The following is a 14,754-nucleotide window of genomic DNA, read 5'->3' on the forward strand; positions in this document are numbered from 1 at the left end:
GGGTACCAGCCAGGCAGGCTAACAAGGGAGGATCGAGGACGGGAAAACATTTCAGCCATGGCGTTTTAGGACTTAAGCTGTTCCTTTATTTTTTTTCTTTATTTTTCCTGTGTCCCAGTGCTCCATCCCGGAGCTCCTCAGTCTACGGCACCCCTTTGAGGCCATGCCCTGGAACGTAGCAGTAGTGGGCCTGAGGAGCACTTGTCACTCGGCAGTATTTTTCACCGTCATCACCTGCTAGGTCAGGAAGTGGTTATTCTTCAGTTTTGCTTGCACCAACTTCTGGACTGAGAAAACCCAGACACCAGGAAATGGAAAACTCTATGAGGAGCCCGTAGCGACTGGCCAACAAACACAAAGGAAGGTAATCACAGGCTGGTTCAGAGGGGAAAATGGCTTGCTGACAAGACTTGAGACCACACGGTGGATGGAGGGATCCAACTCACACCGAACACCGAACGTCCTCTGATGTCTGTGCGCATGCTGGGGTCGATGATGCCATTTTTATAATCAAAACCCTCAAGCGTCTGCTCACATCTGGCTCGACAGCATTTCGTGTATGTGTGCAGGTGAAGGCTCTGGCGTAGAGGCTCACTCACCTCATGGAGGCTCTGTCCTCACTTTGTCAAATGTGTGCTGCCATGCACACTGCTCTCCGGTCTTCTCTCCACGACTCATAGCATGGGATGGAAAAAGAATAAGCAGAGAGGGGACCCCACTTTGAAAACAAACAAAAACTGATTCATTTTTCCTAGACCTGCGTTGAACCAGCCACTTACGTAGCAGGGGATGGCCTTGAACTTAAGTGACCCTCTTACCTCTCAAGTGCTGAGATTACAGGGCATGCCCGCCACCCCTGATCTTACATAGCACTGGTGAATTGCACCCAAAGCTTTGTGTAATCTAGACAAGAACTCTTTTTTTCTTCTTCTTTTTTTTTTTTTTCGGAGCTGGGGACCGAACCCAGGGCCTTGCGCTTCCTAGGCAAGCGCTCTACCACTGAGCTAAATCCCCAACCCCCTAGACAAGAACTCTTATAAGCTGTGCTAAACCGTCAGCTATTAGACAATGACTCTGTCTTGGAGACAGGGACTCACTAGGTAGCCCTGGATGGCCTGGAACACAGTATGATGTATATCAACCAGGCCAGCTGTGATGATTTGTATATGCGAGGCCCAGGGAGTGACAAGATTAGAGGGTGTGGCCTTGTTGGAGTAGGTGTGTCACCGTGGGTGTGGGCTTTAAGACCCTCATCCTAGCTGCCTGGAAGTCAGTATTCTGATAGCAGCCTTTGGATGAGGATGTTTAACTCTCAGCTCCTCCTGCACCATGCCTGCCTAGACACTGCCATGCTCCTGCCTTGATGATAATGGACTGAACCTCTGAACCTGTAAGCCAGCCCCAATTAAATGTTCTTTTTAAGAATTGCTTTGGTCGGGCTGGAGAAATGGCTCAGTAGTTAAGAGCACTGACTGCTTTTCCAGAGGTCCTGAGTTCAAATCCCAGCAACCACATGGTGGCTCACAACCATCTGTAATGAAATCTGATGCCCTCTTCTGGTGTGTCTGAAGACAGCTACTTATATATAATATATATTTATATATAATAAATAAATCTTTAAAAAAAAAAAAGAATTGCTTTGGTCAAGCTGGAGAGATGGCTCAGTGGTTAAGAGCACAGATTGCTCTTCCAGAAGTCTTGAGTTCAAATCCCAGCAACCACATGGTGGCTCACAACCATCTGTAAAGAGACCCGATGCCCTCTTCTGGTGTGTCTGCAGATAGCTACAGTGTACTTATTTTTTTTTTAATTTTTTTTATTTATTCATTTATTATATATAAGTACACTGTAGCTGTCTTCAGATACACCAGAAGAGGGCATCAGATCTCTTTACAGATGGTTGTGAGCCACCATGTGGTTGCTAGGAATTGAACTCAAGACCTCTGGAAGAGCAGTCGGGTGCTCTTAACCGCTGAGCCATCTCTCCAGCCCTACAGTGTACTTATATATAGTAAATGAATAAATCTTAAAAAAAAAATAATTGCTTTGGTTATTATGCTGTCTGCTCACAGCAGTAGAACCCTAAGACACTGGCCTAGAACTCACAGAAAATCTCCTGCCTCTGCCTAAAGGCATTTGCCATCACACCCAGCTTTTAAGATAGGTTTTTGAAGATTGGCCAGAAGGTTCATTCTGCTTATAAATATAGGTACCTTTATGTCTTAGCCTGACACTGCTACCACCTTTAGAAAGAGAGGAGGAAAAGTATGTCTGTGACTTCTAACACCCCTCTCCCCAAGTTTGTAGTTTAAAGCTGTGCCTGTCTTGCCTTCAAGTCTGTAGTCTGTCATGGGTTTTTGTTTGTGTTCGAAATAGTCATAAAACAAATGAAGGCAAATGAATCAAATTACTTTTTTCTTTTTATTGAGCAAAGAAGGAGGATTATAAATCAAGGAATTGTTAAAAACGGGGCTTGAGAGGCAAGGATCTGGCTTATTCAGTTGTAAAACAGTGGAAGTAACAATTGAGTTGATCCAAGAGTGCTGCCATTAACTAGATCAGTGGTTTCCACTGTAGCATATTAGAGAGTGATGGCTGTTGGTTTTGAATCTGAAGTTTACTAACCTCACCGAGTAGATGCAGCCTGAGGCAGAACAAACGCCCTGCTGTGTGTGGATGGGTCAGTCCCACACACAAACCGTCCTGCACCTTTACGACTGTCTAATGTCCTGCTGGACATGTATTATGCAGGACCTACAACTTGTCTGAGAAAGAATCCTTTGATTCCTCTGAGACAGACTGTAATTTGTCCCGTCTTTTTTATCTATCATTTCAGCTAAAGTGATTTTGCCCTCTCCTTCACCACTGACAGATGCGGTGCAAAGCCTGCTATGCTGTACCTGCCTAACCCTGTGTTCTGTCACACATCCCTTTAATCTTCATGTCCTGCACTTCATTCAGCTCAGGAAGCTGCCCCTGCTGGACTCTTAAGGCAAACCTATTCCTAGTGAGAGTTCGCAGGATTTGAAGCTGGTAGCATAGTCAAGCCTGAGCCCTCACAGTTTGTGTCCATTAGAGTTCTGAGTTTCCATTTATCACACAAGTAGGGCACTAAATTAAGTCAGAATAAACTCAAATGTAGATTGTATCACCTATAAATCTCAAGATGGCAAAAGATGTTATAAAAGATCTACCTTTCAAAGGATGACCAGGTCTAGTAGGGTCTGTGGTTGCCATGACTTCGGGCGAAGGAGGGCGCTCCTGGCATGTGAGAGCCAGCTATGCGTCTTTCAATACATTGGGCAGTTCCTCACAATAAGAAATTACTCTGCGCCCTATTCGAGTTTTGAATGTCTCTTTCGACATTCGCGTATGACCTACAGCTCGTCTGCAAGAATGTACCTCTTCATTCTTGCTGTTTCGACAATCTGTAAGTTCTTTTGTGCTGTATTTTTATTTCAATGAAGATATTTCGTTCTTACCATGTACAGATAGTTGCTGACATTTGCAATTAACGTGTGTCGTTTAGTCTTTACTCTAATGTCTAAACACGTCCCTGCTTTTCCATGTTCCTCCAATTCTTTTCTTATAAGCTCATACTGATTCATGGTAAACGGAAGCAATCTGACGACTCCATCATGTCTTAGGACTTAAAGTCGTGCCGAAGTTATGACTTTATATTTCTCTCTTATATTACAGTAAATCTGATTTTTTTAATTAATGTGATTGTATGCACTTTGAATATTAAACAAAACAGATACTGCCTAGTAGGTGGTAAAAACTGACAGAAAAGTTCATCTAGACCAATGACTTAGATGCAAAGGCACCAAGAACTATAAGAACACCAGAATGGTTGGTACTGGGGAGGTAAAAATGGACTTAGGAATGATGTACAAGGCGGTTGGGAGAAGCAAGGAGCCGGTTTAAGACGTTCGGTAATGTAGCAAGGGAATGTAGAAGCCTATCTACTATCTGGGGATGATTTGGTCCAAGACGGCAAAAGAATGGTTTCGGCATAGTATATGTCATTTCTAACTAATTATGCAACCTTTCTCTTTCTCTGATTCCACATACTCAATCAGATACTCTGGGTAAATCTGTTCTTTCCGGAAAATGACAAAGACGGAGGGATTCAGCCTGGTGTCCACGCAGCTGTCATAGAGTGCAGGAGGGCTACTGAACGTCATATTCCCTTCAATGACGTTTCCAACCAGGACTCGGGCTACGAACATAACAATGTTTCTGATATCATATGAACAATTCTTGTGGGAATAGATGGCTTCTTTTGCAAAATAATTTCCTAGAAGTGATCAGAAAGAAGCGGAGAATTACTACCAGTGAGCATAGGTTTATAACAGAATACAAAGAACCAGACATCGATGTAAACGAAACATCTGCCAACAACCCCTGACAGACAGCTCGTTAGCCCTCTCAATAGTTAATCCTCATCATCTGCTAAGCCGCACTTCCAGTCAGGTGGGAGGCACATCTCTCATAACACTTCCAGAGAGGTATTCCTGAAAGACCCACTTGTATGCAGGTATTGTCATTCCAAGGGCTAGAAACCCAAAGAAAAATGAAGAAAAACAGACATGCGATAGCAATGCCCCCACCCCCCACCTGCTTCCTGATCCTGGCTGCATTTTGACCAGGTGCCTGGAATTATTGCTGCTATGCCATTGTCCCTTAAGTTGCTTCTTCTTCTTACTTTTTTTTTTAAAGAATTATTTATTTATATGAGACACTGTAGCTGTCCTCAGACACCAGAAGAGGGCATCAGATCTCATTACAGATGATTGTGAGCCACCATGTGGGTGCTGGGAATTGAACTCAGTACACCTCTGGAAGAACAGTTAGTGCTCTTAACCACTGAACTATCTATCTCTGCAGCCCCTTTAAGTTGCTTCTTGTTGGGTATTTGGTCGCAGTGACAACCGATGCACAAAACTAATATTAAAGAGCGCAGCTATTGCTGTGTTAACTTGACCTAAGGTTTGTAGGCCTTTGGAGCTGGTTTGTGGAGAGAATGTGGAAAAGTTTGGATCTGTGGGCTAGAGCTGTGGGCAGAGCTTAATGGGCTGCTCTGGGCGGGGAGGGGGGGGAGACCAGATGGCTGACAAAAAACAAAACAAAAACAAAAACAAACCAAACAAATAAAAAAAACCCACCCCAAACTGAAAGGCGTGCTTATGTGGTTGCAAAAGGAAACAGAGAAATGAAGGCTCTGTTGGGGGTTAGGCTAGAGGGATTTGTGTTATAGCCTAGCAACCAACCGTGTGACTTCTGCCTATATCCTGACCTCTTTCTTCTTTCCTTCCTTCCTTCCTTCCTTCCTTCCTTCCTTCCTTCCTTCCTTTCTTCTGTCTGTCTGTCTGTCTTTCCTTCTTAAAACCTACTTCTTTTATTTTTATATGTATGTAGTTGTGTGAGCATATGTGGCTCGTATGTGTTCAGGATCCTGCAGAACAGAAGAGGACATCAGATCTCCTAGAATTGGAGTTATAGATGGTTGTGAGCCTCCATTTGGGTACTGGGAATTGAACTCAGGTCCTCTGGAAAAAAGAGTCAGTGCTTTCAACCCTGAATGCTATCTCTGTAGCCCATGTCCTGACTATTTGAATGAAGCTGAATGCGGTGGTAATTGCCTAAGCTGTCTGGCAGAAGGCATTTCAAGATGGTAAATTAAAGTTGCAGATTTCTCAGTGTTTACTGAGACTTACAATGAGAATTCGGAGCAGGAAGACAATAGAAGCTGTGTGCTTTGCCAGAGAAAGAATAATGAGTCCGTTAAAAGTCCAGGGCAGGGCACAGAGAACAGGTACCGAGAAGGTGGTTAAAACTGTTAAAGACATTGACACCCTTAAGGAGAACCCTCACTTTACAAAGCACAAAACGGAAGGCAGCACCCACTGGGAACTGCAGAGTGTAGGATGTAAACTCGTCTCAGAAGCAGTCTGCTAACTGAACCACATCCCAGGCCTAGTTCTGGAGTTTGGGAAGAGCACTGATTACATGGCCCAGACTGGCTTCAAACTTGCAGTAATCGTTTTCTCTCAGGACCTAAGCACTGTGATTGCAGCCTGAACTACTACTGTGTGCATGTGCGTGCATGCGTGTGCTAGTGTATGTATGTGGAAGTCAGAGGACAACCTTAGGTGCAGGTGCCATCCAAATCTATTTACTGTTGACTGACTGAAGTGGGTTCACGTTCTGGCCCTGAACTTACCACATAGGCTATGTGTCCAGTCAGTGAGACCCAGAGATTACCTGCCTGCCTACCCAGCACTGAGATTACATTGTGCTCTCCCACACCCCCCCCCTTTTTTTTTTGGTTCTTTTTTTCGGAGCTGGGGACCGAACCCAGGGCCTTGCGCTTCCTAGGTAAGCGCTGTACCACTGAGCTAAATCCCCAGCCCCGCACACCCCTTTTTTAAATTACTAAGGATTACACTCAGGCCCTCTGAGCCTGAACTATTCTCCTCAACACTGAACTACTCTTTTTGTATGTCTTCCCCCACCCCCACGGAGCTGTGTTTTCTTATCAATGTAAGATAAGAAATGTAATGTAAATAAGTTTGTTCATCCAAACAAACTTATTTTCAAGAGAATTAGTCCATCCAGGATCTTTCTGCTAACTTGAAAGTAGGCCAGGAACTGGAAAATAACCAAATATACGAGCAAATCCACCAGCCCACCTCACTTCTACAGCCATGGAGTCTAGCTGCCATTGCTCTCCCTCCTTCCCCTCTGCTCCAGCTCCTCTGTTTTACCAGATTGGTACTCACAGCTCTGCTCCACACGGATCCAGAGGGTCCCCGAATCACTGAAGGGAGTGGCATGCCCTCTTCATTTTATTTAGAATAAGGTCTCAATATGTAGGCCTGGCTCTCCAGGAACTCTCCATGTGAACTAGGCTAAACTCACTCTCAGAGATCCCTCCTGCCTCTGCCCCCAAGTGCTGAGATTACACAAATGCACCAAAGTTGGGCAGTGACCGCACATGCCTTTAATCCCAGCACTTGGGATAGAGAGGCAGGTGGATCTCTGCGTTTGAGGCCAGCCTGATCTACAGAGCGAGTTCCAGGATAGCCAAGGCTACACAGAGAAACCCTGTCTAGAAAAAAAAAGAACAAAACAAAAAATGATGTACCACCACACCCAGTTATTTCATATTATTTTGCACTGTGTTAGGTCTAGTCCCCACCACCACCACTTTTCTCATCCTCCTCTTCTTGCTCTATTAATTTAATTTTTAGATCACCATACATTGTAATGGGTTTCACCATGACATCTCCAAACATCTGTATCATTATACTTTGTTTTCTCTCTTTCTAACACGGTAACTAAACCTCTGGGGACCACAGCTCTACCACTGAGCAACAGCCTCCAAACGTTTTTCTTTCTATTTTAAGACTCGGTCTTACTAAGTTGTTCAGGCTAGCCTTGAGCTAGCTTTGCAGTACAAACCAGCCTTGGGCTAAATAAATCTTCCTGCCTCTGCCTTCCAAGTAGCTGGGATTCCAAGCCGGCACTGGCTGCCAAGTCTGACTGTATCTTATTCTGTAATCAACCGCAAAGAGTGAATGGTTGGTAGAAAAGAGGAGTCGGGTTCTGTGTGAGGGCAGAGCCCCATAACCTGTGGCTGAGACGAGGAAGGGCTCCTCCCCATTCTTCACTGGAACCCGTCAGTGGCACCAGCAAGCTAGTTTGAAAAGCTCTACAGTCACAGACACAGGTCAGGAAAAGCCACCTCCAGTAAACACAACAGCAGAGAACATAGCCAGCAGATGCAATGGTTTACAAATGTGAAGCTCGTGAGCTGTTCCCAGAGAAGAGAGGGCAGTCGAGACAGGAGCCCTAGGTCAAGGCCTAGCACACACACCCTCAAGGCAACAGAGCTGCCCTCACACAGGATCGAGGTAACTCAGCTTGTTTTCTCATAAGGCCGCTGGAGCCAAGAAGCGCAGGTTTACAATGTGATGCCAAGGGCGTCTCCACAAAACCACACACAGGGCTGGAGTCACAGCCCTCTCTCCTCTAGCACAAACCTTTTCCATATCTGGTCTCCCGACTTCCATGTAGGATCCACTCGAAATTATTCTTACAGATATAATCCACATGGGCACGGCATGCGGCGTGAAACAGGAGCATCTCGTTTTTATTTTTCATCTTTTCCTTCTTCCTAATGTAGAGAAAGGTGAGGTTCAGTACCAACAAAGAACAGTAGGCTGGCAAGATGGCCACCACGAGGCACGAGAGCCGAGTTCAGTCACCTGGACTCACGTGGTCAGAGGGGGGCAACTGACTCCCACAAGTTGTCTTGTGATGGATGTGCATGCCCCATATCAAATAAATAAATGTGCAAATAAAATAAAATGAATGCTCCCCCTTGATCTATTTTTTTTTTTTTGGTTCTTTTTTTTTTTCGGAGCTGGGGACCGAACCCAGGGCCTTGCGCTTCCTAGGTAAGCGCTCTACCACTGAGCTAAATCCCCAGCCCCCCCCCCCATCTATTTAAATAACATGACCCCAAACAAGGTCTGATTATGTCACCTTTCAAAAGCGTCCCAGAGTTTTTGGTTCCATATCCGCTTTATTCTCACAATCTTGAAAGGTTTCATGGATGCTTTAAACTGTTCGCTTACTGTGACATACTCCACATCCTGGTCATTGAGTTCTAGAAACTTAAAAAAAAAAGATGTTTAAATGTTAACTAGAAAACATTAGAAGCATGCTGATCATCACATGTGCCCACCCACACCAGGACCACCATGGCTGTTCTCAGGTGGGAAGGGCTGGCTTAGCATGTCCATATCTGGCCTCATGTTCATTCTGGTAATGATCCAACAGGCATGTGCCGGTCTGTTCAGGATAACTTATGCCGTATATGACTTAGTCCTGAGACCCAGGAAGGTAACTGCCCAAATTCCAAAACCCACCAGTGACAGAGAGATCAGAGATACCTATGGAACACAAGATTGGCCTTCACAAGAGCTGGAGGCTAAGCCAGACTAAGGAACAGTCTTGTCTCAGCCGGGCTAGTGGCAAAGTAGGACACTTGAAGTTGGCTACTGTTGCTCTCGGAATCCTGCTTTCTTTATCAGCTATGATCTCACAGGGTGGCTGTGAGAGTCTGCCTGAATGACGTTGCATCACTAGGAACACAGAAATGCCCTAGAAAACAGTTGTTCTCTGGGAATGCATCACCATCACACCCAGGCGCCTTGCCTTTGACTCTGGAGCTAAGTTTGGAAGAAGCAGTTCACTCATTCCGTTAACAAACCCATATGCTTCCTGTAAAGCATCTTCCCACCTTTACAGGATTCACCCACCAGACAAGCAAAGCCAGTTACCTCATATTCGTTGGGCAAAACAGTGCTAGCATTCTTCTGGGGAATAGAATTCAGAGCATCTGCCTTGGGCGTCACTGGCTGATGACTACAAATAAAGACAGAAGGAAATTTTACTTGGGTCCCTTTCTTTCTACCCTCAACACACAGCCAGAAAGTCTTTCTGGGTAATGTAGTATTGACTTCTATATTTACTCTGAACCACTCCTGAAAAATCCTGATTCCAGTAACCACAGGTTTTTACAAAGAGGTTCGATCATTTAGGAATGAATGTAAACGCTCCCTTTCCCAATACTTTAAACTATAAAGCACGGGCAGGTGAGACAGCAGTAGGTACCAGTTCTTGCCTGATGATGGGTCTTATTGCTAGATCCTTTCAGGTTGAAGGAAAGAACTGACTCTTTAGATTTTGTTATTGACTTCTTCCTGTGTGTATATGTGTGTGGGGCAGTGCATGCACACACCTAAACACACACACACACACACACACACACACACACACACACACACACACACACACACTGAGTAAATGAATGAATGAGTGGATATACATAAAACTACCATGTAAAGGCACCAATTCTTTTTTTGATGTATCTGCTCAACCTTCAAAGGTACAGGTGTGTCAGTGTGAGCTTGTGTGTCTTGTAACTTCTTTGTCAAATGGTAGACAGGTTAAGTATAGGACAGAGGAAGGGACCTTGCCTTTTTGTAGGAACTGTATTTCAGTGTGAGAGAGCAACTGGAAGACTGAAGTAACCTCAGCCATCCCTTAGTGTCAGTAAACAGAACAATCAGAGCAAAGCATCCTGACAAAAACCCAGCCCAGAACTGACAAGTCCTCAAAATCTAGTAACCAGCCTATAGAAGCCACCCATAAAATGGCCTCATTGGAATATGATGGAGTATATTTTGATCGATCAAACTACCTATTTCTTTTTTCTTACCCCGTTTTTTTTTTAATCGCATTTTTAAAAATAGAGGGTAGTCAGATGTGAGGCGCATACCTTTAATCCTAGCACTCAGGAGGCAGAACCATTGTGAGTTCGAAGACAGCCTGGTCTACGTATTGAATTTGATTGAGGCCAGGTAGGACTACACAGAAAGACCCTATCTCAGATACAAACAAATGAGAGGGGGAGGGGAGAAAAGAAAAGAAAATGTAGGGAATGGACTGAGGAGATGGTTCATTGGGTGTAGAGGAATTTTAATCTAGCAATATGGCTGCTCTGATCACATCCAAAGACATTGTAGGTCTGGGTGAACCTGCTGGAATGAATGCAGGCAAACTTTTTGGTCGGGATGCTTAGCACACACCTTTAACCCTTCTGGGTGGAACCCTTTAGTACACATCTTTAATCCCAAACAATGACAGCTAACTAAGGAGCAGACAAGGTGATGAACCAGAGAAGGATTTAATAGAATGAGCCAAATATGCCCAACTCTCAGGAGAAAAGCCATTTAAGAGCAGCATAGAAGGCTGGAGAGATGGCTCAACGGTTAAGAGCACCCGACTGCTCTTCCAGAGGTCATGAGTTCAATTCCCACCACCCACATGGTGGCTCACAACCATCTGCAAAGAGATCCGATGCCCTCTTCTGGTGTATCTGAAGACAGCTACAGTGTACTTAGATAGAATAAATGAATAAATCTTAAAAAAAAAAAAAAGAGCAGCATAGAGAGTTGGGAGTCTGTCTGTTCATTTGAGTGAAATTGAGTTTGGTGAGTCAGTTGGAAGTCAGTGCAGGGAGCCAAGTTCATTTGTGAGTTCACATGCAGGTCAGCAGAGGCAACTGAAGCCAGAGAATAAGAACAAGCCAGAAAATTAGAACAAATTCCCAGAGTTAGTTTGGGCCAAGCAGAACAATTCAGTGAGAAGTTGAGAGAAGCCAGACTGAATCAGTCAGCTTGGAGAAGAGTATGAACCAGAACAGCTATGTTGAAGCAGCCAGCCAGAGTTCAGAAAGAACTAGAAAGAGTGAGCTTTTCTCAGCAGTAAGCCTCTGAGAAGACAGTTATGTTAGGTGAATGGATGTTAGGTGAATAGAAATTACTTTCACAACTGGGAAAAGTGAGGATCTGATCTCAGATGCCCAGCATCCACATAAAAAAGCTATGCATAGCAGACCCCCCCCCCACAACACCAGTACACACAGGAAACTGGAAACAAGTGTTCCAGGGACTTGGTGGCTTGTGTGCAAGCTCTAGGTTCAGCTAGGAACTGTCTCGAGGTAGATTGAGGAAAACATACCAATGTCAAATTTTGCCCTCCACATGCACCAGAATTGGTGAGATCATAAGCATGCATGCACATGCACATAATTTTTGTATAATTTACTTATTTCTATCTTATGTGCATTGATGTAGTTACAGACAGTTGTGAGCTGTTACGTGGGTGATGAGAACCGAACTCAGGTCCTCTGGAAGACCAGGCAGTACTCTGAACCACTGAGCCATCTTTCCAGCCCCCCACACAACATTTTTTAAAAATAGAGACAGGTACACTTAAATAGTTTAAAAGCAGCTTAGGGATAAAATCAACTACAAAAGGTAATTTCAAAGAGAATGGGAAAATACATTGGGTGAATTGGGTATTACATGATAGTTAATGAATTACTGTCAATTTTAGTAGATGTCATATGTGTTGTCACAGAGTCTAATACCAGGAGGAAGACAAACCAAAGAGGCTGTCACTACTGAGCACGAGGCACACCAGCCTTGTTCCCAGGGTCTGAGGTGTATTTCAGCAGTGAGCACACTGCAGCTGCTAAGCATGTTATGTAGATGAGAGGGGGTAGCGTGGTTCCCCTACCCAAATCCCTGAAGCTAACGAACAGAGGGCAGGTGTGAACTTAGGTAATCTAGAACCTGGACCAAGCTGCTCCATCCTGCAGCGTCCTCCTGGACATGACTCTCTGCCTGTCTGCACTTTCTGGATGTTACTTCCATGTCGCCTTGTGGTAACCCACCTTTGACTCTCATAGCTACAAGAATCTAGAACAGTTTGATTTTTACACCTGCCTTGAAACCTGACTCATATATCACACACCCCCAGAGGGAAAAAATCCAACTGCAAAGTTTGTGAACAATGAGACTTTACTGAGTTTCATAGCAGATAGGCAAGTTACAATGAATTCCCCACAGCAAAACCCACCTTGAAATGCCCCATGGGTACAATGATTAGAAATCAATTAAAATTAAAACCAATGCCTTTAGCCAACTTGATCTTTCTCCAGCTCTTCACCAGGCTGCTAGCTTAAGCCTTTTTCTCAGCCCCCTGCCCTCACAGCACAACCAAAGACAGAAAGAGGACCCTCAGCAAAACAAAAACCCAGTGTATTTGCCGGCACACCCCTTGATCCAGTCAGTAACAGCTGGAGCAAGTGTGACCCAGAGTATGGAGAGCTGCTAAAATACCCTGTAAGTTAAAAGCAAATGCTGGTTTAATGATATAGTATCCTTCCCACCCTATACCCAAAATCCAAACCTTATATCTATTACACAAAGCTTAACCAAGTGCCTGCACCCCTTGGCCCCCTGGTCCAGGAAACTTTCAGTTATGCCACATTGCTTAACAATCTTCCTTACTCATAGGTAAATCAAATAGAAACTGCAGTGAGACAGAGGCAGGAACTTCCCAACAACACAGAATCCAGATGCATGATGCAGCACGACGCAGCAAGATCATGGCCAGAGCTAACAGCTTCAGAACACTTACTCTGGAGCTCTTCTCTTCTGCTCCACATCGTTCGAAGAAACAAATACTGGCCTTCTGACAACATGCCTTTGAGTCTTGGAAGCTATATTTGTCTGAATCATCCCTTTAGACAAAAATGAAATAAAATAAAGATTAAGACTTGATACTAGAAAATGACTCATTTTTCCCTCAGAGGTCATTTCTACAGCAAACATTCATGACTGAATCTTTTTCTTTATTTCGTCTTTGTTCTTCTTTTCAAGACAGGGTTTATCTGTTTAGCCTTGGCTGTCCCAGAACTTACTTTGTAAACCAGGCTAACCTCAAACTGACTGAGATCCACCTGCTTCTGCCTCTTGATTGCTGGGATTAAAGGTGTGTACCATGAATGAATCTTACATGCACAGAGAAGAGAAATTTTAGATAAAGCAACTGTAGACCTGGTTCAAAATTCCAAGAGTGACTTTTTTCAATGACCATGCATGGCTAGAATATAAAACAATATTTCTCTTTGGAGCTTTTCATAAAGTCCAACATATCTAGGAACACTACCCAAATAAATGAAAACCTGGATCCACACAAAAAGAGCTGCATTACTTATGACCAAACACTGGAAAGCAACTGGTGGATAATAAACTATAAAACGTATTCACAATGGAATATTATTCAGCAGATAAAAGTGAAGAACTACTATACATACCACAACATAAATGATTCTAGAACCCACTTTTTTTTTTTTTAAGATTTATTTATTTATTATATATAAGTACACTGTAGCTGTCTTCAGATACACCAGAAGAGGGCATCAGATCTCTTTACAGATGGTTGTGAGCCACCATGTGGTTGCTGGGAATTGAACTCATGACCTCTGGAAGAGCAGTCGGGTGCTCTTAACCGCTGAGCCATCTCTCCAGCCCTAGAACCCACTATTTTGAATGAAAGAACTCAGCTATGTGTGAATATATACTTTGAGAATCTTTTAATAGATTTAGTAGAGTGGGGCCTTATAAACAAGTCAGAACAGGGCTAGGCAGTGGTGTGCTTGCCTTTAATCCCAGCACTAGGGGCAGGTAGATTTTTGTGAGTTGAGTAGAGTCTGGTCTACAAAACAAGTTCTAGAGCTATGTAAAGAAACCCTGTCTCAACACCCCTAGCCCCCGACACCCACAAAAGAAAGAAAGACAAGGGATTGGGGATTTGGCTCAGTGGCAGAGCGCTTGCCTAGGAAGGGCAAGGCCCTGGGTTCGGTCCCCAGCTCCGGAAAAAGAAAAAAGAACCAAAAAAAAAGAAAGACAAAAGGAGGCATGGCAAACTTTTGGACAGATGGAAATGTGTCATATGTAATGTCAATGCTCAGCCAGCTGCGTACGTGAAATGGATTCATTTTACTGAGACATTAGGACTCGGTCAGGGTGATAGAACAGAACAAATAAAATCAAACGGGTGAGTTGGATATTGCTGCAATGATACTCAAAGTCTTCCCATGGCTCTGATGTTAAAAACATGGCTCAATCAACAAGAGCACAGGCTGCTCACCTAATGGGCCCACATTTGATCCACACCACCCACTGTAGCTTACAAATCTGAAGTACAATGGTTTTCACTTGGTAATAACTCATTCAAGTTTGTCTGTTTTGCTCTGGGGGTGGGGGGGGGGTATTTTGTGTTCAGATTGGGTCTCACCATGCATTCCTAATAGCCCCGGAACTC

At 44.1% G+C, this 14,754-nt stretch overlaps 1 protein-coding gene and 1 pseudogene across 3 annotated transcripts in view; both read right to left on the reverse strand.

Moving 5' to 3' along the window:
- Hmgb1-ps18 (high-mobility group box 1, pseudogene 18) overlaps positions 1-14,754 on the reverse strand; it is a 600,236-nt pseudogene that overhangs the window by 517,812 nt on the left and 67,670 nt on the right.
- Zc3hav1 (zinc finger CCCH-type containing, antiviral 1) overlaps positions 2,403-14,754 on the reverse strand; it is a 50,299-nt gene continuing 37,947 nt past the window's right edge. For 2 of the 3 annotated variants that reach the window (NR_174122.1, NM_001398725.1), the window contains exons 9-13: positions 13,066-13,168; positions 9,354-9,438; positions 8,554-8,684; positions 8,049-8,182; positions 2,403-4,300 (exon numbers count right to left, since the gene is read on the reverse strand). Coding sequence is in view for 2 of the 3 variants with exons in the window: in NM_001398725.1 (NP_001385654.1) it covers positions 4,032-4,300; positions 8,049-8,182; positions 8,554-8,684; positions 9,354-9,438; positions 13,066-13,168 (722 nt within the window). In the remaining variant the exon portion in view is untranslated. Of the gene's footprint in view, positions 4,301-8,048; positions 8,183-8,553; positions 8,685-9,353; positions 9,439-12,425; positions 13,169-14,754 lie in introns of those variants that run through there. The other variant, NM_173045.3, reaches the window with a different exon arrangement.

The sequence above is a fragment of the Rattus norvegicus genome, chromosome 4 (genome assembly GCF_036323735.1).
Source record: "Rattus norvegicus strain BN/NHsdMcwi chromosome 4, GRCr8, whole genome shotgun sequence".
NCBI lineage: Eukaryota > Metazoa > Chordata > Mammalia > Rodentia > Muridae > Rattus > Rattus norvegicus.